This window comes from Callithrix jacchus, chromosome 4, assembly GCF_049354715.1.
Source record: "Callithrix jacchus isolate 240 chromosome 4, calJac240_pri, whole genome shotgun sequence".
NCBI classification, from domain to species: domain Eukaryota; kingdom Metazoa; phylum Chordata; class Mammalia; order Primates; family Cebidae; genus Callithrix; species Callithrix jacchus.
The window spans coordinates 74,086,858-74,114,378 of NC_133505.1; the positions used below are offsets into that span (position 1 = coordinate 74,086,858).

At 34.2% G+C, this 27,521-nt stretch overlaps 1 protein-coding gene across 7 annotated transcripts in view; it reads left to right on the forward strand.

Moving 5' to 3' along the window:
• ADGRB3 (adhesion G protein-coupled receptor B3) overlaps window positions 1-27,521 on the forward strand; it is a 771,381-nt gene that overhangs the window by 424,512 nt on the left and 319,348 nt on the right. For all 7 annotated transcript variants that reach the window (XM_078369486.1, XM_002746712.7, XM_008994633.5 and 4 more), the window contains 2 exons: window positions 3,684-3,786; window positions 17,898-17,941. In XM_078369486.1, the coding sequence (XP_078225612.1) occupies window positions 3,684-3,786; window positions 17,898-17,941 (147 nt within the window). The remainder of the gene's footprint in view (window positions 1-3,683; window positions 3,787-17,897; window positions 17,942-27,521) is intronic.

Sequence of the window (27,521 nt, forward strand, 5' to 3'; positions counted from 1 at the left end):
CACAAATCTCAAGGACAGATAATAATTTTATTTCAGTCATGAAACTCATTTGGCTGTCAGACCTGCTTTTCTAGCAGTGAATGCAAACATGCAGCCAGCCAGGGAGCATTAGCAGATCACAAAGCCTGACATGGCACATCAGAAGCCAGCTATTCAATTGTGCAAATTAGAATGAATTGATGGAATACATTAAAGACAATTTTGTACACTATTCACTTTTTTAAAAAGGGAGCCATTGCATAATTTAAGTTTGCTTATTTATTTTTTCTTTATTAGGGATTTTAATACCATAATATGGGCATTAAATTTTAAATCAAGTTGTTAGAATTTTAATATTTTTATTTAGTATTTGCTTATTAAACAAAACAAACATGCTTTAAGTATTAAAATATTGCAAAAAAATACAAATGAGGACATATAAATGATAGATAAAAATCTTGCTGTCTTAGAGCTTATTATCATGTGGAAAAAGACATGCATAGAATTAATGGATGATTTGGAAGAGGTAAGTGCACGTTACTGTGTTGGAACACCAGGTGGCAGGGACTCACATGAATGACATTAGCACACTGATATGCTTAAATGAACTGACATACATCTCTTCTCAAATATATTCTAAACATGTTAAAACATACACACATCACACATTTTCTCTCTCTCTCTCTCTCTCTCTGCCTCTTTGTCTGTCTCTGTCTCTCCTTTCTCAGCAAAAGCCACAGTGTTGATTCACTCCTTTAGAGAATTTCTCCACCAGTCTAGTTGAGCAGCTGATAAACCTAACACAGTATAATATTCCTTACAGAAGGCAGCTTCTTGTAGCTACTTTGCTCCTTATAGATCAGTCATTCAGGGTCAAAGTCTCCACATTCCCAAACGCAGAGAGTTTCATAAATATCTTTACAAAATTGCAGTCTTCTTTATAGAATACTCACATCTTTGTTTTCTAGTAATGCATCCTCTTATGCAACTTAAACATAATAGAGATACATTTCTAATATAAAAATTATCTAATATTAATTAAAATTAGCAGTCATTGGGTTTTATTTATTTATTTTTAAGGTGGAATTTTGCTCTTGTTACCCAAACTGGAGTGCAATGGAATGATCTCAGCTCACTGCAACCTCCACCTCCTGGGTTCAAGCAATTCTCCTGCCTCAGCCTCCCGAGTAGCTGGGACTACAGGCATGCACCACCATACCCAGCTAATTTTTGTATTTTTAGTAGAGACGGGGTTTCACCTTGTTGACCAGGATGGTCTCGATCTCTTGACCTCGTGATCCACTCACTTTGGCCTCCCAAAGTGCTGGGATTATAGACGTGAGCCACCGCACCCGGCCCATTGGGTTTTATTAAAAGCCCTTAACTAGGATTATAAACAGAACTAAAATTAATAGACAAATGGAATTTGAGTGATGTATCAATATTTTTGTTTGCAAAACCAAACCAGAACTTAAACATATTTAGGCTAATCTGAAAAATGAACTTACATCTCTTTGTTCAGGACTGATTGCTCTTTGGGAGAAATGTTCATAATTTCTCTGGTAATGACAGGTGGATATTTCCCTTAACTCTAAGCTGTATGCACCATTCTCTGGGAGGCCTGTCAGCTGTGCTAATATGATCAACCACACAGGATCACCTCTCAACTTTGTCAATTTCATCTATTCTCACTTGGTTCCCTGATCGCTTTTATTCACAGAGAAACAGGGAAGAATAATTTGGCAAAGGAAGCTTGGCATTTAGAACTTAGTTTCCTTTCCTTCAAAATGCACTGGACCATCAATTAACTCATTTAGCATTTGATGAAAAAAAAAAAAAAAAAAGAACAGTTGACCAGCTCTCTCTGTCTACAAATATCTTCCTAACAAAAACAAAATTGATTTATGCTTTGTTGGTTTTTACTCTTTACTCTTAGGCTGAATAGCTACCTGAATGTTGAAGGAATTGTTATTTGACATTACTGCATACATGAGAAATGTACTAAAAAAATGTTAGCCCATATAAAATGGGTGTATAGTTCCTCTGCTACTAAATACAGTAAATTCTCCCAACCACAGAATAGCTCCACATTTTTTTCTGATGAAATATTGTGCCAAAAACCATCTTATTAGAGAAAAAAAAATCTCAAAAAATGCATGGTTCCATATGAGAATTATGTGACTTAAAATGGTACAACCACTTTAGAAAACAATGTAGCAGTAACATAAAATTAAGTATGCCTTTACAGCATGATCAAGGAATTCCACTCCTAGATAATCAACTGAGACATATGAAAATACATGTCCATACATAAAGTGTGTATGGTAATTATTTGTAATAGCCAAATATCATTAGCTATTATTCATAAAGGCTAAAAATCAGAAATAACCTAAAGTATGTTAACCTAATTGATAAATACATCAATACATTTTGCTGTATTCATACCACAGAATATTGCTCAACTATAAAAATAAATAAAATAGATGAATCTTAAAAATGTTGTGTTAAATGAATTAAGTTAAAATTAAAAGTCTGTGTACTGTATACTTCTATTAAAATGAAATTTTAGAAAAGGCAAAATTATAACAACAGCATGTCCATGGTTGCCTGGGTGGCTACAGGATTAAATACGAAGGGACTTGAAGAAACCGTTTAGGGCAAGGGATTGCTTGTCTATGTATGCAATTATCCAATGCATTAAACTATATACTTAAAATTGGTGAGTTTTATCTGTAAATACTACCTTAAAAACAAAAAAAGGGACAAAAATTAAATGATTTTGTCATTGATACTTAATGTGAATTCTCCAGAATAGTACATACCCAGTGGAAGAGCAAGTGGTTTATTTATTTCAAAATTCCAAACAGGAATGTATTCACACATACACATACACTCGAATGGGTTATAAGTACAATTAAATCATCTTTAAATCTCTAAATACTAAATGATCTGCAGCATTTTACATATTTTGTGTGAAAACCTATATATACAATAAAACGTTGGTTCAGTTTTATGTTTATATTGGTAGATAATTTCTTATAAATTATAGATAAGATTTTATTTAAAATAACTTAAACTTCTTTGTAAATGAAATATCTTGGTAAGATATTTCAGACAAAGTATGTTTCTTAGAGAGAATATTGAGATCAAGCAGTGACCTCTAAATCTCTATTGCTGAAATAAATTATGGTCAATAATTAGTAACAGCATTTATTTCTATTTAAACTCTACTTGCTCTAATGTTACTTCAGACTCTAATTATTTATTGTAATGTATTTTTGGATAGTCCAAAAAAACACCAAGACAGCACATTGCAATAAAATATTTGATCTCCTAGAAAACAAACTCTTAGGTCCTCCTTGATATAAAAGAATTATATTTATTTAAAGATTGTCTGAAAGTTTGAATTCACAATCCCTAACTCTTGTAGGTGAATTACATTTAAGTAATCAAAAACTTATCTGTGCTCTTGCTTTTTTATATTTTCTGAATGTAAATAGTAAAATGGCCTTTTCTTCCTAAGTTTTCTGTTCTACATAAAGTTTCTTTACAGCAGCAAATTGTATCTTTCCATGAATAATACTATGATTTCTGTTTTTGCTTTAGATGCATTAATTTAAAACCATCCTAAAATGTATTGAGCAGGAGAAGTTTATACTTCTAATCAATCATTTCTCCTTTTAATCATAATTACTCTGTTTCAGAAATTATACTGTCATTAATTCCAAAATCATCGTCGTCACAATAAGGCCTGAACCCAAAACAACTGATTCGTTTCTGGAGATAGAACTAGCTCATTTGGCTAATGTAAGTATCATCTACTGGGCATTGACTTGCTTATAGAATTACCTTTTTAATAATCATTCTTTTGACTGATAACAGCGGAATACATTTTCTAGACTTTTATAGTTGCAAATGAATTAACTTGTTATGAATATATATTCTAAAGAAACAGAATGATTATTCTATGCTTTTTTTCATGATCAAATTCTCTTGAATTTAACCAAATGAGTATAGGTATTATAAAGAAATAGAATGATTATTCTGTTTTTTTCATGATCAAATTATCTTCAATTTATCCAAATAATAGTTAATAAATTGTTTATCAGTGCACACATCTTTACCACACTTTGAGGTAGGCGCTGGAGAAGATGAGGTAAGAGCCTATCTCACTATGTGGTAGGAAATAAATATTTAAGTTACATGCCACAGTAGAAGTTATAAACAGTGAAAAGGGGAATGATTAATTAAGGGGAAGAGGGGGCTGGGTGGGCTGGGCGGTATGTAGAAGTACTAAGTCAAGGGTCAGGGAAGGCTTCTTATAACTGCCTAGATGCTCCCATTGTCTAAATCAAAATCTTTCATCTCAGAATGAAAAGAACCCATTCTTAAATCTATCCAACTGCAATAGAAATGCTTCAGATTTGGTTCAGTCCTCTATGCAAATTTCCAATATCTACTCATTATTTAAACATCCACTTCAAATACTTAAATCATTGAAGGGCAGGAGCAAGGAAGGTGATTCCTGTGAAAATCTTCCTTATTGTACTTTCATACTTCCCATATTAAAATAAGTCAGTCTTATGCTTTACACGTACACATTTAAGTTGACCTTTCTTGACGTTGAAAAAAAAAGCAAAAAGTGATTAAGTGATTTTCCCAAGCTCATACAGTTAGTGAATGACATAGCATAATTTATACTCACACCTTTTGGATATAAAGCTTGTATATTTTCTGCTATTGTGTAGTTTCTGATTTCCTGAAGAAATCAGCCTTGGTTTTATAGAAAAATGATAATCATCTTTCTGTGAATCACTTTTTACTAAGATGCCCCAGGCTTCCTGAATTATTTAATAAAAATTTCAAATCTCTCTGCAATAACTTTCAAGGATCGTGGTTAATATTTAAACTATTTGGTGTTTTTCTGCTTTTGCCAAAATGTGACCATACTAGTTCTATCTAACATTAGGAATGTGTTTTAGTTCTGCAATATCTACCTCCTCATGCCTTAGTATAGCCCTCATCTCTTCACTGCACTGAAAACTAAGAGAAATTTTTAATATTTGCTTTTGAATAAGGAATTTGTGTATTTAAATTTTTATGAAAGTATGTATTTTTATTGTTTGTCATGATAATTACTATACAGTTACAAGCATTGGGAGAAAGCATTAAGAGAAACTAACTTGCCATATCATATAAAATTACTGAAAAAGCACCCAGTATCACAATGTGTTCTCTGTTTCTTATGCAGAAAACAGTTGTGCAAATGAATCACAAGACTTTCATAAAGATGAAATCATTATTTAGAATTTAAAGAACATGTTAGAGAAAGCTTTTCTGATAAATTAAAGAAGAGTAGCCTCAAATATAGTGTTGAAATAGTCTAAATATAACAAAACTATTTGAAATGAACATATTTAAGCATTGAGTCTGTCTTTTATCTTCTGGAAATGTATTTTGCCAGCTGTATTTGTCAGCTCTTTTTTGTACAAAAGATATAAGCCATGTAAAAATATACTTTCTACATATGGAAAAGAAAGAACATAGTCAACAAATTTTATTAAGCACCAACTAGTGCTAGAATGGCAATGAAAGTCAGCATATAAGAATGATGAGATAATTACCATAAGTCACATAGAATTAACTGTGTCTTTCAATATTTTGAGTAAGTGAATTGACCAGGTTCCCATGAGAATACTATCTCGACTCTAGAAAACCCAGATTTAAAATATATATGCATACATGTAGACAAATCTGTTATAAGAACTTGATGGGGAGAGCAGAAAAGAAAGAGGAACAATTTATGCCAGGGAAGGAAAAATCTCTAGGCGCTCTTGCTTAGAATCTCCACCATCACCCCCGCCCCCCAGTGTGGTGTACATCATGCCTCTCCTCCAGTTGTGGACCACACAATTGAGCCTCTCTGGGCTGCTCTGGACATATCCTATTTAAATATCTATCTCGTTGTCTGTACAATATATACAGCACTTCTACCTTATTGTTTTAAATTTCTGAAGCTTATTATATTTACATTTATTGTATTGCTCAAATTAGATTTTGTGAAATACTTTGGGAAGTATTATTGTTCACTATCCTTCCCAATCATTAAGGGAAGGAACATGTGATTGCTTTATTGAATACTATAATATTATTAGCAGTCTTACAAAGATACAGTCTATATACTAAGTTTATTTTCATTGAAGAGAAAACAAAAAAGTCTATTTTGAAATATAATATTAGCTGAAATGTAAAGAAAAGATGTCTTAAATATGCAGCCTGAAATTTATTAAAACAAGCCTCAACATTATACAGACACACACACACACACACACACACACACACACACATATACAGATATAGTTGGCCCTCAGTATCTGCATCCATGGATTCAGGCAACCACAGATCAAAAATATTTGGAAAAATACAATAAAAAATAGCAGTACAACAATGAACAATACAAATATAAAACATAATATGAAAACTACATAGTATTTACACCATATTACTGTATTATGGTATTAGGTCTTGTAACTAATTTAGAGATGATTCAAAGTATGAAAAAGGATGTGCATAGGTTATATGCAAATATATGTAAGATACTTGAGCATCCATGGATTTTGATATCTGCAAGCAGTTCTGTAACCAACTTCTTATGGATAACGAGGGACAACTATGTGTACACACACAAACACACCCCTCCACCTCCACCCTTCACACATATACACCCACATATGCATATATATACCTATACATGCCCATTGTTGTTGCCTTCAAAAGTTTTTAGACATGACATATTTCTAATATCAAATCAGTCTACTTTCACCTATTTTCATATCAAAACTATCTGTTGTACCTTCAGGAAAGAATAACTTGAAAGTTACATTTTTTAATAATACCATGTAAAAAAGAAAAGAAGAATGGGAACTAATAGTTATAGTGAATTAATAGAAAAAGCCTGTTAACATTTTCTTTTAAAAATGTGTTTCAGAAAGCTTTTCAACAAATAGCATTTACAATATGTTAAATATAATAAGACTCTTGGTAACTGATAGGAATAGGTAATAAAATATGAAACCCAGCAATTCCAAATTTTGATTAGCAAGGCCAGTTGCAGTTTTAACCAGCTATTATGTCATTAATTATTAAGGCACTATTCTTAGTTCAGTTTTTCAGGCTGATGGCTTCATTGTCATAAACTATGGAGTCGGGATATATGGGTTTTAGTGCTTAAGCACAGCAATTAATTGCTTTTAAGAAATATCAAGTTTGTTTTTCCCAGGAAAATAATTTTATTTTTTATAGCACTTAATGTTTCTTCAGAGTAACATTTATACTCATCAAATTTTTTAGATTCCATAACGCATAAGGAAAGTTAATCATTTTATTGAAAAAAATTCTTGAGACTCAAATAAGTGCAACAGAATAGATCTCTATGTACACAAACACAAATACTATTAGGATACCTTGTATCTGAAAGGTCTGGGCCTATTGTGACTTTCCAAGGTGAATGACATCTTTATCTTTAAAAATGAGTTACAAGAAAAAGAAAGTAAATGTCTTTTAGTTATCTCATGCTCTATCAATTTTGCAAGGCTGAAAATGCATACTTTCTCCAAATGAAGTCTTTTTTTGGGGGGGGGAAGGGAGGAAGGCAGGAAGGGAGGGAAGGAGGAAGGGAGGGAGGAAGGAAGGGATGAAGGAAGGAAGGAAGGGAGGAAGTGGGGAGGGAGGGAGGGAAGGAGGGAAGGAAGGAAGGGAAGGAAGGAAATCAAGCAATGAGAGAGACATTGCCGACCTAGATCTAGAGGTTTACAAGTTGATTTCTTATTTATTTATTCTTTTTTCTTTTTTTTTTTTGAGAGAAGGAAAAAAAAATGAGTAAAGGAGAGGGAGAAAGAGGAAGAGAAAGAGGGAGGATGAACGGAAATATTGCTTTATTCTGAAAAAATGTGGGTATTAATAATGGCCAATCAATGTTTCATTTAAAACCTATGAGTAGGTGTGATGTGATATTGACAAGAATGTATATTTTGTGTATTTGAAGTGGAGAGCTCTATAAATATTTATTAATATTTACTTGTTCCAGATCTGAGTTTGAGTCCTTGATATCCTTATTAATTTTCTGTCTCATTGAATCTAAGTCTCTATGTATCTGGGTGTTAGGATCGTTAGCTCTTGTTGTTGCATTGATCCTTTTACCACTGTATCTTTGTTGCTTTAAAATCTATTTTATCCAATACGAGAATTGCAACTCCTGCTTTTTATTTATTAATTTATTTATTTTTGCTCTCCATTGGGTTGGTAAATCTTTCTCCATCCCTTTGTTTTGAGTCTTTGTGTATCCTTGCATGTGAAACAGGTCTGGATGTAACATGCCATTGGGTTTTTGCTGTCTTTTGATTGGGGGATTTAGTTGATTTAAATTTAGGGTTATTGCCATTTGATGTTAACTGGCTGTTTTATCCATTCATTGATGTAACTTCTTCTTTATGTTGGTGCTCTTTACTTTTTGGTATATTTTTAGAAAGGCTAACACTGGTTGTTTCTTTCTGTGTGTAATGCTTCTTTCAGAAGCTCTTGTAAAGCAGGCCTGGTGGTAATAAAATCTCTGAGTACTTGCTTGTTCGTAAAAGATTTTATTTTTCCTTCAGTTGTGAAGCTTAGTTTGGCTGGATATGAAATTCTGGGCTGAAGGTTCTGTTCTTTGAGGATGTTAAATATTGGCCCCCACTCTCTTCTAGCTTGTAGAGTTTCTGCTGAGAGATCTGCTGTAAGCCTGATAGGCTTGCCTTTGTAGGTAACCTGACCTTTCTCTCTGGCTGCCCTTAGTATTTTCTCCTTTGTTTCAATCCTGGTGAATCTAACGATTATGTGCCTTGGGGTTGCTCTTCTTGAGGAATATCTTTGTGGTGTTCTCTGTATTACCTGGGGTTGAATATTGACCTTCTTTGCTAGTTTAGGAAAATTTTCCTGAATAATATTCTGAAGCGTATTTTCCAGCTTGGATTCATTCTCTCCATCGCATTCAGGTACACCTATCAAACGTAAATTTGTTCTTTTCACATAGTCCCACATTTCTTGTAGACTTTGCTCATTCCTTTTTATCCTTTGTTCTCTAATCTTGTCTTCTTGTTTTATTTCATTAAGTTGGACTTTGACCTCTGATATCCTTTCTTCTGCTTGAACAATTTGAGTGTTTAAACCTGTGCATACTTCTCGGAGTTCCTGTATTGTATTCTTCAGTTCCATTAATTCACTTATATTCCTCTCTAAGTTGTTTATTCTCAATAGGATTTCATCAAACCTTTTTTCAAAGTTCTTAGTTTCTTTACGTTGGGCTACAACATGTTCTTTTAACTCACAGAAGTTTCTTCTTATCCATTCCTGGAAGCATGATTCTGTTATTGGGATGCGCTCGTTCTCCCTCAAGCCTTGTTTCATTGTTGATGTGGAACTGTGATCATCTTTAGAGGGAGAGGCATTCTGATTTTGAGTATTCTCAGCCTTTTTATGCTGGTTTCTTTCCATCATTGTAAATTTATCCTCCTGTCATCTTTGAAATTACCAACTTTCAGATTAGGTCTCTTGAGTGGACGTCCAAGTTGTTAGTTCTCAGGGCCAGAACAGCAGCGTTAAGACTGATGGTGCTCTTCTGCCCAGGATTCTCCTGTCTGGCTTCCTTCTTGTATCCAAAATAGGCGACTCTGCCTTCCCGGGGCTCCAAACCTCGGTCAGAAGGGGAACCAGTCTCGTTTACTCTGGCTGCGCCGGCCTCAGGAGTCGTGCTGGGGGCCCGTGTGGGTCCTCCAAACCTCGGTACGAAGGGTAGCCAGCCCTGTTTGTTCTGCTCAGAGAGCTGCCACACCAAGGTGCAGGCGAAACTGCTGCGCTGGCCACAAGAGTCGTGCTGGCGACCCGTGTGACTCCTCCACTGGGATCTTCTGCTCCGTGAGCGACCTGAATTTGTCTGAAAGTGTGGCATCCTCTAGTTCTCTGTGCTTTAACTGAGAGCTGCAATCCTGAGATGTTAACGATCGGCCATTTTGGATCCAAATGAAGTCTTTATGTAGTTCCATTTTGAGTAGAAAGATAGAGTGGACCACTCCGGCTGCAGTCTCATTTTGGCTATTAAAAAAATTGTTTCCTCTGAGCATGAACTCCAAATGGTGTAGGTAGGGTGTTCCTGCTGTCTTTCAGGGTTCAGGTAAATCCATCATGTTTGTAGTTCTCAAATTGATCTAATTGGAATTTGGGCTTTTAGGTTTTGCTTTCTTTGCCATATGTGCATGCATCCTAATAGCATGAAGTTAACAGATTAAGAAATTTTTTTATATGTATAAACTAATTTTAAAATTAACCATGACCTTATGACCTTTGTAAATCATAGTGGAAAACACAGTGACAACTGTAATGAATATGCTTGTTATCATTACATAAGCATGAAAAACCATGAAAAGAAATTCCAACATTCATCAGTGGGTATTTTCATGAATGTGAAGGTTAATAACCTAAGGATTTAAAAATTACTTGGTACAGCTTAAAAATTCAGGATTGTGTATCCATAATTTTCACAAAGGGGTGTTTGATATGACTTTACTTTTTGAATTATTTTTCTGCCCTATCTTCATTCATTTGGAAGTGATTTCTGATATTTTGTCTGTTTACAGCTCTTGATAATTTTTACAGAGAGTCCAGGGATTCTTACTAGACAAGGAGATTGAAGGCTCTTCCAACAAATAAAATTGAGATAGAAATTGCTTTCTGGCTACATTTTTTGGTGGTAATTTAAATTTCTTAATTTTATTAGACATCCTTCTCATGCTTCTAGTTTATTTTTATTTATTATACATGATTGATATTCTTTAAAAACATTTTAGTATGATTGTGCTATTGTTGGAGCAGGAGGTCAGCAAATTTTCTAGTTAAGAATCAGTAAATATTTCACTCATGAGAGGAATAATGGCTTCTGTCCCATCCACTGAAGTATGATGTTATGATGTGAAAGCAGCCATAGACAATATATGAACAAATGAGTATGACTTTATTCCAGTAAAAAGTAACTTTTAAAAGCAGATGACAGGTAAGATTTGGCTCATGGGCTATTGTTTGTCAACCCCTGTGTGATAAGCAGAATATTGACCCCTCCAAAGATGTCCAGCATCCTATTCCCTAGAACCCATGACTGTGCTGTATTACATGTCAAAAGGGATGTTTGTGTGAGTACATGTCAAAAGGCATATTTGTGTTATATGTCAAGAGGAACTTCTGTGTGATGTAGTTAAGGATAAGGACCTTAAGATAAGGAAATTTTCCTGGATTATCTGAGTAAATCCACTTGAATTACATAAAGCATTAAAAGTGGAGAAGCTTTTCCAGCTGTGATCAGAGAGATGCAAAGTGAGAAGACTCAATTTGCCATTGCTAGCACTAAAAATGAAGGAAGAGGGCCACAGGTCAAAAGATTTGGGCAGCCTCAAAAGTTGAAACAATCCCTGATTGCCAATAGGGAAGGAAGTAAGGACATCAGTCCTACAACTTCAGGTAACTATGATTGTATTCATTTCAGCCTCATAGAACTCTTTAGTAGAGACCCAACTGAGCTTACAAGAATTCTGACCTATGGAAATTGTGAGATGATAAATTTATGTTTTTCTCTGCTGCTGTGTTTGTATTATTTGCAAGAGCAACAATAGAAAACTAATATACCCTGCATAAGAGTAATGCAAAATTAATTTTTTGATGATGAAAATAATATATGCAGATATACATTAATAGTGGCATTTTAAATCAGATGCACTGTAATGCTAATACATTATTCAATGAAATTAATTAGCATTTACATAGTTTATTTTGCCTTAGCACTTTAGGGGTCTGATTAAAGGAATCGCTAGTGAGAATGGTCCATGTAAAGTGGGGGAAACTGGAAAATGTTGTGAGACAGCATCACTTAGGCAACCAAAGGAAGAACCATGTGGAACAAGATGTTGATGCCAACAGTGACTGTGACATTTGCAGGCATACTGTGCTCTTGAGACAACCTAGCAAAACTTTCCTGCTGGCAGCTTATAGTCTAGAGCTATCACTACCCCTAACTGCCCTTGTCTCTGCTACAACCCCACATAATTATTGTTAGGACACATTATTATATTTCTTTTGGATGTAATAGCAAAAGACGTTGACTATATGTTGTACCTATACAAAATCTAGTTATTTATTTATTTATTTATGAAAGTTATTTGCCACTTTAATATTAAATACCTGAACAGTTTTAACTCTAGAAGATCCATTTGTTTGCTGAGAGGTGCACCAGAGTCTATGCAGCCATTATGGAAAATGATGTAATCACATATAGGTAGGACACTCTGAGACATATGTGGAGGCAATGATTTTCTTTGAAGGATACACTATCCTGATGAGAGTTCTACTTTTTACTGTTTCCCATATGACAAGTGGAAAGTATTCATCTGGAAATAATGTGGGTTAGTGATATATCTCAGAAATTAGAGAAGCAAGCTGTCATCACATCTATAAATATAGTGTCATTTGGTTAATGTGGGCTACTAACTACATAGCAGAAGTGACATTAACTATGTGCCCTCTCCTTGTATTCCAGTCAAATAGCTGCAACTTTCTATGAATAGCTATGTAACATGGATGGGACTCGTCCTGATAAAAACAATATTCTACATGTCTCACTTTAGTGGCCTTCATGTAATTCTGCTTTAGCTAAAGCCATTTTTTTTTTACTCCATCTTAGTTTCTCTGGTTTTCAATGTGATGAGAATCCTCATAAGATCCGTCCAGATTATCTATGTCTCCATACTCCTAATAAATAAAAGAACAGTATGTATTCTCAGTGTCTTTTTAGGCTTTTGGTACATGACAGCTATTCCTTAAAAAGTGAACATAAGACCCAGATTTAGCTCCTTCTAAGTATCATTTAAAATACTAAAATATGGAACAGTACTTATCATATCTTGAGAAAATATTGAAGAAGAAAATCCATATTACTTCCTGTTGAGTTTTATGTTGTACTCTTTCACTGCCTCATCGCCTTGGGTGGTGTCTTGCTCTTTGAGGGCCTGTAGAACTGTTCATATGTTAAAAGATATGACCCCAAAACGGGTCCCTCTCACTGATCAACTGTTAGTGACCTGTGATAGATTTGACTGTGGAAAAATTTATATCTAGTAATGTCTTGCTTCCCTTAGCAATTCCTGAGATTTTTTGAGTGTGTCCTTCTGAAGTAGGATTAAAATTATGAACAAGATATAAATTAGTCTTTTTCAGATCCAGTTAGGCAAATTGGAAATATTCTTGAGGAATCCCCAAAATCTATTTGGGTCATTATGTACAATAACAACGATTATCCTTAGTGGGGTAAGAAAGAGAGAATAAGCTTAGCAAAATCCAGGTCATTTTAAAATAATGCCTTGCCATCTAAAATTGAGGAAATTAAGGAGAGACAGTGCAGTGTCAGTTGAAAGTCTCTCTCTCATCCATACTCAAGGGATCAATGTCCATCTCACTGAACGATGTGACAGAAAAATTCATTCTGGAACATCTGACTCAGAGCAGTGGAAATGTTAAAATAGTTATGATGAAGTCATTGACCTTCTTCATGCCCTTAGTTGCTTTGTCTATTTGCTTGCTTTGCTTCCTCAGAAATTATTTTGTTTCAAGAGGTCTGTGAAAGGTACAAGAAAGTTCAGAAGTTTCAAGATGAGTAGTTATGACATATGAGCACCAAGCCTTCAAAAGTCTGAATAAAAACAAAGTAGAATAACCATGTTATTTTTTTTTTTTTAATTTTTCATTGGATTTTAGGTTTTGGGGTACATGAGCAGAGCATGCAAGACAGTTGCGTAGGTACGCACATGGCAGTGTGCTTTGCTTTTCTTCTCCCCTTCACCCACATTTGGCATTTCTCCCCAGGCTATCCTTCCCCACCTCCCCCTGTTATTTCTTTTTTAAGCACTTGTAATTTTAATTGACCATAATTGTATTTATCTGTGGGGTATAGTAAGAGGTCTTGATATATGCTTATAATATAGGATGCTTAAATCAGGGTAATTAACAAATCCATCACCTCACAAAGTTTAAGTAGATGGGAGAAATATGTTTAGTGATCTGCACAGAATGGTGACTGTAATAATAATGCATTGTATAGTTCAAAATTATTAAGTGATAGGTTTAAATGTTTTTCAGCATGTTATTTCTGCCATGTGTATCTTGAGCAGTGATTCTCTAAATTTAATGTGAATTAAAATTATGGAGAGGCAAGAGTGTCATTATTAAAATGCAGATTTCTGTGTTTAGCCTCAACCTAAAAATTCCTATCCAATGAATCTACACTTTAAGTAAGCATCTCAGTTTATTCTGAAGCAGGTCCAGAGAAAACACTTTGAAGACATCATTAAGATAGCAAGAGTGTGATTAGCATAGCAGCATACACATTGAATATATTTAAACTTGAAAACACCAAGGAAAACAGAGAAACTTGATTGTTTGTATTGTAACTTAATTGTTGTCTTTTCTGTAACCAACTTATTTCAGATTTCTGCTCAAAGATAATCTTATTGGTAAAGCTTTCTTAATAAAAATGCCATCCACTCTATTTTTCTAGTCTAACCTGCTCACTGTGATTTGCTTTTCATTATAGTATGTTACTATCTATATTATATTTTACATTATACATTTACTTGTTTATGTCCTTTCTATCTCTCCATTCCCTCATAGGTGCCTTACTCAGTACTGGGGCTAGTGATGTTTATGTAAGCATGTTGATGGTATTGTTATAGGAACATTCCATGCCTATGTTTCTCATCTACTTCTATAGAACTATGACCTTTTTTCAGGAACAACACTGTTATTATACTTTAGGAGCATAGTGTAGGGAGATATTAGCATTTTATAACAAGTAAGACGCTACCACATCATAGGGCAGAAGCTTCAGGGAGGTAAGAAGGGCCCAGCAGGAGAGACCCCAAGAGGTGTGACTACCAATGGGTTCCAGCAAAGGAGTCTCCTGAGAATCCACCTAAGTGCTGGTGATGTTGTAGGACTTTTTCCTTAGTTCAGCTAAGAGCTGGGTTCTTGTTACATGGCCATGAGAGATTAGCTTACAGAGACTTTGAAGGGTGAGAAAAAAAATGGTATTTACTGGGAAAAAAGGAGAATACAAGGAAACAGGGGTCGTCTGCAAAGCCAGACTCCTGCTAGCTGGCTTCCTGTCTCAGAGATTGAATCCCAGTTTCCACCCCAGAAGAGGAGGGGCCAGACTCCTCCCCTGAAAATGGTGGGAACATCCCAGGCTCACCCCAGTGCACATTCCTCCCAGTGCACAGGCCTGGAGGTTCTGCTGGGGATTCCCTTCCCACCTGGCTGTCTCAGTGAGAAGAGTCAACTTAAATCATCAGATAGGGCCAGACTGCTCAGAGCTGACTTTGGACCTTAGCGGGAAGATGAAAACTCTTGCCTCCTTTACCTCCTCTTCCTCACCCCTCTACTCCCCTGGCCACTGGCAGAGTCATGCCCCATGTTTGCCCCATCCTGCATCTGCAGGAGGGAAGGTGACAATCAGGTTCTGTGTTTTGATTATCATGACAGATCATTTTTAATTGCTAATGACATGACCATTGTAATTTTTTTTTAATTTTACTTTAGGTTCTGGGGTGCATGTGCAGGTCATGCAGGGTTGTTGCATAGGTGCACACATAACCAGGTGGTTTGCTGCCTTTATTCCCCCATCATCTACCAGCATTTCTTCCCATGTTATCCCTCCCCACCCTCCACCTCCTCCCCTGCTGTCCCTCACCAGCACCCCCCCCAACTCCCCCTAGTGTGTGATGCTCCTCTCCCAGAGTCTACATGTTCTCATTGTTTAGCACCCGCCTATGAGCGAGAACATGTGGTGTTTGGTTTTCTGTTCTTGTGTCAGTTTGCTGAGAATTATGGTTTCCAGATTCATCCAAGTCCCTACAAAGGATATGAACTCATCATTTTTTATGGCTGTGTAGTATTCCATGGTGTATATGTGCCACATTTTCTTTGTCCAGTCTATCATTGATGGGCATTTGGATTGGTGTGACAATCAAAGTCTATTATTTAAGAGTGGCTCAAAACTTTGGAGTTTTTTTTCAAGTTATGACTAAATTTCCATCCAGAAGCAAGAAAAAGACCATTTTTAATAAATAAATGTTAAAGGAAGAGTGGGAAACAAAAGCAAATGCATTTTCTGATTACTTAAAAAAAAGAAGTAAGACACCTTAGACGTGGTCTTTCAGGAATTTTTGAGAATAACTGGGATGCTGCAATGTTGGAGTTTCTCATATGTCTCAATTAAAATGAATCATATATAAGGTTGGGGTGAATTTCATACATTGTAGAACAGTGAGCTTACTATTTATTTCTGGCAAAAATTTAGAATGGACCCATCAAACAGCATTTAAAAAGGCACGTCTCCAGAAGAGCTTCTCTGAATTTTCGAAGATATTTCTTTCCCAGATACACTCCAGTGATTATATGTTTGTAGCCAAGACTGAAGCCTGAGGGCTGGATCATAGCTTGCTGGCAATGACGGACCACATCTACCTGCAGAAGGAAGTCAGGGGCTTGTTTCAGGACTGTATCTTTTAACTGCCTTGCTCTGTTAATTATTATTGTCAATTACTAAGTTGGATGAAGACAAAGATAATCACGTTTGTTTTTTTAATCCTGTAATGACAGAAAGCTTAAAAGCAATAGTGGATTTATGGGATGCCAAAATCAGGATTTTAAAAGCTCACCAGAGATTGCAATGTATGAGTAATACCTATATAGCTAAGGAAGAGTCTACCAAAATATCTAATACAATCTTAGTTTGCATTATTAGAAAGAGGGCACCTGAATTGGAGAGGAAGTGGTATTGCTTTGCTCTGCACAGGTCAGACACAAGTGAATGATTTCCCTAAATGACTTTAAAAGTGTATGCTCAAAGAATTGAGTCATGTAGAGGATGAGAGAACTTGAAATCAACATTGTATGTTTAATGGATAAGAGAAGGCTCTTCAGACATATGACAGATACATGTATCTAAATACATTAGAACTCTTCAAAACAGAAATACATTGAATAATGTAGTGTGAAAAACCCATGGTATCATCTTCAAGATCATGGCAGGTACTTAATTCACAATTATTGAAGTAAATTTAAAATCTAGCATTTTCACTTAAACTTTCATTAGATATTATCCTATACAGATATATGTTAAGAAGATATTTGTGGCTCACGCCTGTAATACAAGCACTTTGGAGGCCAAGATGGGTGGATCACCTGAGGTCAGGAGTTCAAGACCAGCCTGACAACATGGTGAAACCCCATCTTTAAAAAAAATAAATAAATAAAAAAGTAAAAAAGAAAAGAAAGAAAGAAAAGAAAAGATATTGCAAGTCAACAAACTCCAGAAATGGACACCTCTTGTCTCTAGGTAACATCAACTAGAGGCCGAAGAGGAGGTAGTGGTGGTGATTATACATGTGCATAATATACGATATTTCACTGTGATTTCAGTACTGTGAATACTATGATCTTAAAATAATCTAGCAACTAATGTTTTAGACATATAAATATAAAATCAAAATCATCAAAATATGGACTTATGGTATATGAGAACTTCACTTTAAGTTTTCAGCAAAACTAAATACAAGTTAGGGTATTTGGAATAAAAGTATTGTTTTCATTGAACTTTATAAAATGGGTCACTAAATCAATAAGAAAGGAAATGCAAATTTCTTATTAAAAAATTGAAAAGAAATCATTAAACTTATCTCTTACCACAGGATAAGAAATCTTCCATTCTGTTTCTATTTCATATAGTCCTTCAATCTTTTATATATATATACTCAAGATAGATGTATTCTTTCTCTGCTTTTTTTTAGGGTACTTTGAATCCCTATTGTGTGTTGTGGGATGACTCCAAAACGTAAGTGACAGATGTTTTCCTACATTACTTTGTGCTAAATATTCAAAGCACATTAAGTTATTTCAGCTCCCTGCTAGTTAACAGGAATATAAGTCAGTGGGATGTTACATTCAGAGAAAAAAACATCTCTTTTTGAATCTTCGGGACAGCATGATGAATGTGTTTGTGTGTAATGATGCCATCAGGTTACATCTCAAGACAGGATTGCATTACCTAATGTGTAAGGCACATTGCAATGCGAATTCCATGAGGATTTTTTAAAGCTCTGATATTTTAGAATTTATAGAAGCTGGAATGCCATCTTAACATCTTGCCCTAGCAATTCAGCTTAGCATTGCAGAATAAAATAGCAAGCAAGCTCTATGGTCATTTGGCCAATATATTACTCACATGACCTTTACTCTATTATAAGAGAAATGCAATATTTATATGGTCCTTCCAAATTGCTTTGCTATACAAACATTGACATTTAATTTTTAACTTGTATATATTTGAATTCAGTCAGAAAAAATAATTGCACTAAATAAATATGAGTTATTATTCCATGTTTTGTTTGCTTGTAGAGGAAATTACAATATGTCTATTCAAAGTCACATTTGTTTTCTTGATAATTCTATGATATTTTGATGTCTCAAAGAGCAGAAAAATCTGTAGTTAAGTCTTGGTTAGACTCCTATACAGTAAATACTTATGTAGGTTACAACTTTTATTTTTTGGTTTGGTTTGGTTTTGCATGAGGGGAGGTAAATATCAACCAATCCCAAAGGCTAATACCACTATATATCTATATGCTGTCAGATGAAGCACTATATTGTTAGATTCTATATATTCTAAGAATTTTCCTGGTGTTCTTCATCCCTAATATTATCTACATCTGAGGTTTTGTGATGTAACTTGTCTCTCACCAGGGCTTCTAGAAGAGAAACATTCTTAGAATCTCTAGGAAAGGATCAAACTCCCTGGCAATTTTCTCAGTCTAGGATGCTGATGTAATTTAAATTATAATTAATAGCAAACATATTTTTTGGCTATAGGTTCTGATATTCTGGGTATCCACTACTTCTAGTACAGTATGGTAGTGAAGTACAGAGAATTCCAACTTGCCCTGGTGATAATATGAGCTGTATAGCCTTACTGATGTCATTTTTTTTCTTTTTGGAACTTTACAGACAAATTCATGGTAGTAAAATTTTTGCAAGCTTTTTCTCTCTACTAATAGCCAGAGAAGAATTTGGTGGTATAATCTAAGGTGCACTTAGTATGTTATATAGCCAAGTGAAGAAGAAAATGCTATAAAAATCTAGTTGAATATTTTCTGCCCAAGAAACATGTGCCATCTTGAACTCCTGATTGTAATTTCCACATTTCTGTGAATAATAAGAAACTTTGATATAGTTTTATTATCTTTTTACTGGGTAGATTCTGCTTCTTTGTTGGTCTAAACAGGGGAAAGTATTAGGTATTCCAAAAGACCCTTAGGATTATTAAAGGTACACTCCAACAAGAGATAGTCCCTTATTTTGTGCCTCCTGTCGGCTACTTTTCATAGACAGTATACAGCGTTAAGTTGAATTTATGAAACTATTGGTGACTGAGGTCAGCATTCACCTTAGGAATCAATTATATTCCACTTTCCCTAACATGTGCCAATAACATGACTCTCATCCATCACAAAGAACGTCTCAACTTTACAAATTCAACTTTTAAGTTGTCCTCAAAGAAAACTATCTAGGGAGAAGAAGTGTGTTTACTTGCCTTTCAAAGAAGATAATCTCAAGGGATAGGTATAGTTCATGTTTTCATGATGTATCTGAAGAGTGATCAAAAACCTTGCCATTGTGACAGAGCTTCTTTCCCATCACAATTTTTGCCATATTGTTTCATTATTGTTTTTTCTGGATGAGCTTTAAACAGTGAAGGTTAAGACAGGTTTATTTCATTTCTTTACATCTGATTTCTATTTTAACTATATTCATATATAGACAATAGTTTTATTGATGTAATGATATTGAATTTGAGTATAGGTTCTCTAAGTATGGTTAATAGTGAAGAGATAGTGCTGCTTCTTTTTTTATACAGAAAAGATCTGACTTATTTTCAAGATTGCAGTAATAAAGTTCAAGTTAGAAGTTGTGCTTTTATTTTGGTTTATCAATTTGATGTTATTTTTAATTAAAAAAATTGATTTTTAATTACAAAAGCAATGTATGAGTATTTTGATTTTTAATTACAAAAGCAATGTATGAGTATTTTTTTACTTGTAAAACTTGAAGACAGAACTGTTAATGTAAAGAGCCCCACTGATCGTCACCATCGTGGGTCTCCACAACCACCCCATCTCTAAGATCATTCCTATTTACATTTTGTTGTTCATAATTTCAGATATCCATTTATGCATTGACATATATATGCATTCATAGGTATTCACGCTGTTTTTACTTTAATGTTTTTATACTGTAAGAACACTTAACAATCTCAATTTTAAATTCAACAAATATCTTGGAAATTTTTATATTACACTAGCTATATTTCATTTCTTATATCTGCTGCATTGTATAGGTATGTCATAGTTAATTTACTATTCTCTATATTGATGATAATTGGCATGATTTCCAATTAATTTTAGCCCATAAACTGTGCTTCTGTGTATCTCCTTTTACATCTCTCCATGATGATATCTCTGCCCACCTAATCAAAAATGTTGCTCTGCTGTTCTCTTTACATCACCCTGTTTTATAATTTCACAGCATACATTCTTTTTTTTGTTTGTTCCATCTTCCCCCACTAGAAAATAAGCACCATTAAGACAGATACTTTGTCTTTCTTATTCATCACTGCACTGTTGGTGCCTACTATATCTGTATATAGCATACATTAGATAAATATTTATTGGCTACTTTTGTAAAACAATGAATGTTTGCATGTCTCCTAGGTACACTTTCTATCTAAGAATTATTCCGGTGTCCATTTGATTTTATCAATTGATAAATATTTCTAGCATTTATTAGACCTAACATTGGAAGTTTGACGGAAGAATGTTTCAACTTGTTACAGTAGTAAGATGCATTATAAACAAATAATTTTATTTCCAAGGATAATCTATTATGCTGATTATCTCAAATAAAGGCATATCATTTTCCTATCGTTAGACATAACATCTTTAGATAATTTAGAAACATAAATTCATTTTACTTTGGCTCACAAATTAACAAGATATTGAAAATGCTTCATTGTATGTGATGTATGAAATAAATTCAAAGTGATTTTATCACTTCAGATATAGGCTTATTTTAAATAGGAGAATATATTTCCTTCAGTAGGTGCAGAAAAGACCTTCAATAAAATTGAACACCACTTCATGCTAAAAACTCTTAATAAACTAAGTATTGATAGAACATATCTCAAAATAACAAGAGATATTTATGACAAACATATAGCCAATATCATACTGAATGGGCAAAAGCTGGAGGCATTCCCTTTGAAAACTGGCAGAAGACAAGGATGCCCTCTCTCACCACTCCCATTTAACATAATGTTGGAAGTTCTGGCCAGATCAATCAGGCAAGAGAATGAAAGGAAGCATATCCAAATAGGAAGATAGGAAGTTAACTATTCTTTTAAAGTGGCTTACAAAGTTACCATTTAGGTGATTGATTATTTGCACATTCTTTGAGCTACTCTAAATTTGAATTTTGAGTATTAGATCATGCATGGTGACTGTGTTTCCTGGAAAACCTATAATCCCTCCCTTAAACTAGCCTGTGCTCTTCATGGATCTTGTAACCATTCATCTACTACTCTCACGTCTGTGAATAACTATGTTTGTTTTCAGAAAATTTTTGTTTTAATTGACTGAGGTTTTATTGTAACTTCTTAACCATGACTTACTATGGTAAACAGTTTCATCAATCCATTTGTAATTTATTTACCTATCTTGTCATTGAAAACAAAAGCTTCTAAGGACTAGACTTCACCATTTTTTCTACATTTCAAATTGATTTATTGGAGTTGGAAGTATTAGTTGTCTAGTTGGAAGTAACAGTCACATCTTGACTGAGACTGACACTGGCTTATTTTCTCTCGAAGTTAAGTAATTGAATTGAACTAATTCCTCCCCTTTGCTTCCATTATCCTTATTTCTTCATAACCAGAATATCTTTCTCTCCCTTTTTCATTCAAACTGAAAGTCAAAATTTCATTTACCTCACAGTATAATGCCTAGCAAACATAAACCTAACACTTCAACTTCATCATCTTATTTCAGGGAAGTTGACATCATTTTTTTTGCTCTGTCAATGACTGACATATCTATACATTAGAAAGACACAACATGGTATACCTTAAGAAAAATCTGTTATCGCTTTTTTTGGGGGGGGGAAGGAAGGCAGGAAGGAAGGGAAGAAGGACGGTAGGGAGGAAGGAAGGGATGAAGGAAGGAAGGAAGGGAGGAAGCGGGGAGGGAGGGAGGGAGGGAAGGGAAGAAAGGAAATCAAGCAATGAAAGAGACATTGCCGACCTGGATCTGGAGGTTTACAAGTTGATTTCTTTTTTTTTTGAGAGAAGGAAAGAAAAAAAAAATAAGTAAAGGAGAGGAAGAAAGAGGAAGAGAAAGAGGGAGTGTAAATGGAAATATTGCTTTATTTTGAAAAAAAATTGGGTATTAATAATTTTAAACACTTATACAAAGTGTTACCATTATTGGATAGCCAATCCTTCCCTGCAGGGAATAGCCAAATGATAAAGCTTTTTTATATGGTTCTGTTCAAACTGGGATACAGTTGGACCGAACTAAGATGAATAGGAAATAATTTTCTTACAAGTATAATACAGGAGCAAAAAGAACAAGAAAGAGGTCTTCTTGGAGACTTTGTTTAAGCAATTAATAAAGAAATAAACTAAGAATAGTAACCATGTAAAATAGTAATATCATGGTCTCCTTGTTTGGAAAGAAATGTGAAAACACCCTTTACAGACTCACAATTACCTAACTGAAGACTTTTCATGAGCAGCAATTTAAAAAAAAAGTCTGTATTAAAAATATTCTACAAGGTATCGCCAGCATTCCAGTAGAAAACTATTTCTAGAAAATCCTAGTAATTCAATTAACTATAGACAGGATTTAAAAACTATTTAACTTCAAGAAGTTTTATTACTTTTGTAGTAGAGATTGGTCTGTTTAGAATATGTTAGCATGTAACTGATTACATTGTAGCAGTCATACTTTAGAAAGAAATCACAATTGTATGACAAACATCAGATATTCAATCTTGTAAACTAACATTGTTATGTGCAGCCTCTATGTCTGCTATATGTTCTAAGTGCCAGCATGTTCCATTTTACTGAATAGTTCCTAAGGTCTTGTAGTTGTTCTTTTCTGTCATTGGAATAGTAAAAAATTACTAATTTTGACTGATACTTGTAATCTTGCCTCAGTAGATATATTTGCAGTCAGTCTGTTGCAGAACTGCAGAAGCTAAGTTAAATTTTTGAAGTTCACATCTGAGAAGTTAAAATTCCATAAAACTTTTCATTATTCATTCAAGTCCAATCATTAATTCTCTAATATTATAAAACTATGTTATGGTTTTTGTCCTTTGATTATATTCATACTGAAAGAAATGAAAATACTAGACCATTACATTACAAAAATACTAGTACTTCTAAAGTAAAAATTCCCTGTTCTCCAAAAAGATGAAATTTATATTGTAGTCGAAGATGATAATGCCAAACTTTAGAAGGGTTATTGGTTTACAGATTTATTGTGAATAAAATGTTTGCTTCTGTTTGCAAAGCAACCCTCCTCTTCTAAAAATATTACAAAAGCAATAAAAAAATTATAATTTTATAAAAATAGAAATATAATTAAAGATTTATTGGTGAAGAACTAAATAAAGCTTTTACTTATTGCTTTTCTGTAGGTACTATACATTACTTTTTGAAGCTTTGTCATATTCACAATGTATGTTTTCTCATAAAGCCACTATAAGTATTTCAGCTTTCTTCAAGTAATTTTTTCTTTTTAATTTCTTAAAATGTTAAAAGTTTTCTTAGAATGTTTTAAGTTACATCATAGATTTGATGGGTTTTAAATCTTAAATGTTTAGTTTCTTGAAGATGTATTATTAAATTTGTTAGCATAAAAACAATTCTTTTTAACTGATAATGTTTACAGAAATGCCTCTAATATTATTAGCAGCCCATTATGTCCATTAGCTTGAGCTATAAAGTTCCAGAAATGCTGCATCATGCCCTCAACACAAATTCTCTGGGCTAACGTTGGGAATCAAATGGCACTATGCATTTTTTATTGTAACCCTACCTTGACTATCTAACATAGGGTTTGCACACCACAACCTGTGGCACAAATACAGACTGCCACATGTTTTTGTAAATAAAGTTTAATCAGACGCAGTCATTCCTATTTGTTTATGTATTGTCTATCACTTCTTTTGTACTGCAAAGTTGAGTCACAAAAGAAATCATAATGTCCGCAACTCCTAAAGTATTTACTAGTCATTTACAGACAAAAGGAAAAAAAAAAACCCCAACAGCCCCTGCCCAAAACAGTGCTTTTCAGCACTTTTTATATCTTGGCACACAGAAAATGTTGATTATACATCTTATTGAAGTAGATGAATAAAAATATTTGCAAGAAGGGTCAGGGTAGGATACTCAAAGCTAGAGAGGATCAATATTTCTATTAGTTCTGGATATTCTCTGTCACTTTTTGAAATACAGATTCACCCATAGTTTGTCTCATCCTCATTTGCAATACTGAATAATGTTGTTTCCTATCCTTTTCACCTCCTAATCTCTCTTCCATAGTTCTACTTTTTTCCCCTCAGTTATTTTTTAACTTACCTTTCAGTTCATTAATTCTCTCTTCAGTTTTGTCTAACCTGTTATTTTATTTAATTATCCATAGTGTTTTAAATTTGGGTTATTGTTATTTTTATTTCTAGAGTTTCCATTTAATTATTTTTAATCTGCTAGGTTACTTTTTATGTTTTTATTTTACACAGACATTTGCAATCTGTTGTGTTTCTTTTCATGTATTAAGCACAGTTGTTTTGTAATCTGTGGCTGATGTGTCTTATATTTGAAAACTTTTGGGGTTTGTTTCTGCTCTCTTTTATTTCTTCCAGTTCTCACTCATTGTACTTTATCTTTCATTGTGCTAGGTTATTTCATGTTAATTGTCCTTAACAAACTATTGGTGAGAATTCTTTGAGGCCAAGGATAAAATTACATTCCTCCAAAAACAATTTATTTGCCTCTGATTAATGCTTGGTGATATTGCATTAACCTAGGATCCCTTAAGCTAAATTGAGTCTAGCGGTTCCCTGAATCACTCAAATGTGGTGAACTCAATCTGCAAATCCTGGCTAGATCATTGTTACATTTTTCCACATATAGTTCAGAATCTCTAGCAATATTCTAATGGGAAAGTTGATCTGAAAAAAAAAATTTGGAATAGGAAATTTAAATCAATATCTCCCCATATGTATAATTCTTGAATAAGATACCCACATCCCAAGCATGCCTGTAGAAAGTGCTGCCCTAAAGAGCTTTGTGTATATATCTTGTAAAACCCTTATATTTTCTGTTTATATTGCAGCTATTTGATATTTCCTTTTAAAGTATTTGAAGACTAGACGTGTGTCACATTCATTTTTGTCAATTCTGTGTTTACTGAAGAGATTTTTCAACTAGTTCTCAGTAATGTCTTTATTCATTTGACAAATGTTTCTTGAGAACCTTTTATACGTTCTGCTGTTTAAGGTGCCTGGCATACCTATCAGTAAATAAACAAACAAGAAAAAACACCTTTTTTATGATGCTTAAATGTGGGAGGGTCTGAGGGGTGATAAGATTATGAACATGATAGATATATAAATTATATAACGTGTTAAAGGGTAAGAATTTCATGGGTAGATAGATCAAGATGAAAATAAGGTAATGCCATTTAATTCAATTGACTTATTCATATTTCTTTGACTGACTTACTCCAAGATTCCACCATTCATTATTAATGTTTATCTAACAAGTATCCAAAATGTGTAAAAGTGTCACTTAAGCATCTGGGATTCATCTCTGAATTTTCTGAGCCACCTAATTAACTGTTTTTTGTCTCATTCTATCATTGAGGCTGGAGTGCAGTGGCACTATATTGGCTTACTGTAACCTCCACCTCCCAGGTTCAAGTGATCCTCCTGCCTCAGCCTCCTGAATAGGTGAGATTACAGGTGTGCACCACCACACCTGGATAATTTTTGTATTTTTAGCATAGACGTGGTTTCACCATGTTGGCCAGTGTGGTCTCAAACACCTGACCTCAAATGATGCATCCACCTCAGCCTTCCAAAGTGCTGGGATTACAGGCATGAGCCACTGCACCCAGCCTTAATTGTTACATTTGGCCATTGAGTTCTCTGTCCATTTCCGCTAGCTTTCCTCAAGTGCTAGGTCTTTTGTCCGTTGTCTGCCTTTCTCTCTGGCCCTGCAGTGATTGTTATCCCAACTATCCAGGTAAATTATGTAATGCTTGAGAAGTCATAGAAATAAATTATGAAATGAAAACTAAATATTTTCTGAAATTAAGGTAGCTAAGAATTCCGGCCAAAGAGATCCTTATTTATTACAACAGGAAGAAATTAAACCAAGGATTCATGTGTGTTAGAACAAAACAAAGCAAACTACTAAAGGTGCAGAATTTACTCTCTAATATTAATTTTCTTGCATGGTACTAACATTCAGAAATGAAAACTCCCTGGCTTTGTTCTTAGGTATTTCTAAATCCAAAATATTCCCAGAGATATCTAGATTACTATTTCATTTGTCTGTTATATAGCATATGAATAATAATCTGGAAAGACAACAGTTTTTAAAGAAATAATATTGTTCAGAATTCCTCTATATAGTTTACTGAAAATCTTACAGGAGATAGGAGCTTTCAATTTTTCAGTAAACATTGTCTATTTATTTGAGGTTATGAAACTGAAAATTTGCTTTTTTTTTTCCTTGACAGTCTTGCTCTGTCATCTAAACTAGAGTGCAGTGGGTGCTATCTCAGCTCGCTGCAACCTCTGCTTCCCTTGTTCAAATGATTCCCCTGCCTCAGCCTCCTGAGTAGATGGGATTACAGTCACAGCAGGTGCCACCATGCCTGGCTAACTTTTTGTATTTTTTTTTTAGTATAGACAGGGTTTCACTGTGTTAGACAGGATGATCTTGATCTCCTGACCTCGTAATCCACCTGCCTCTGTCTCCCAAAGTGCTGAGATTACAGGCATGAGCCACCATACCCAGCCTTCAAATTTTTAATTAGTAATATGAAATAAGGCATGATAATGAAAATAATTATAATATATCTAATAACTTTAAGCTCCAGATTACTGAAAATTGGCATAATGTTTCCAATTGTATGTGGGTAAATGATAAGAATCAACAAAAAAGTTCTCTAGTATGGGAGGTGCAAGGTTTGGGATATGCATGAGTTGTCTGGTTCATTGGATGGTTAGTGGAAGAATGTACCAAGAAAGGATAATTATTTCTATTTTCTTGTTTGAACAATGGGTCT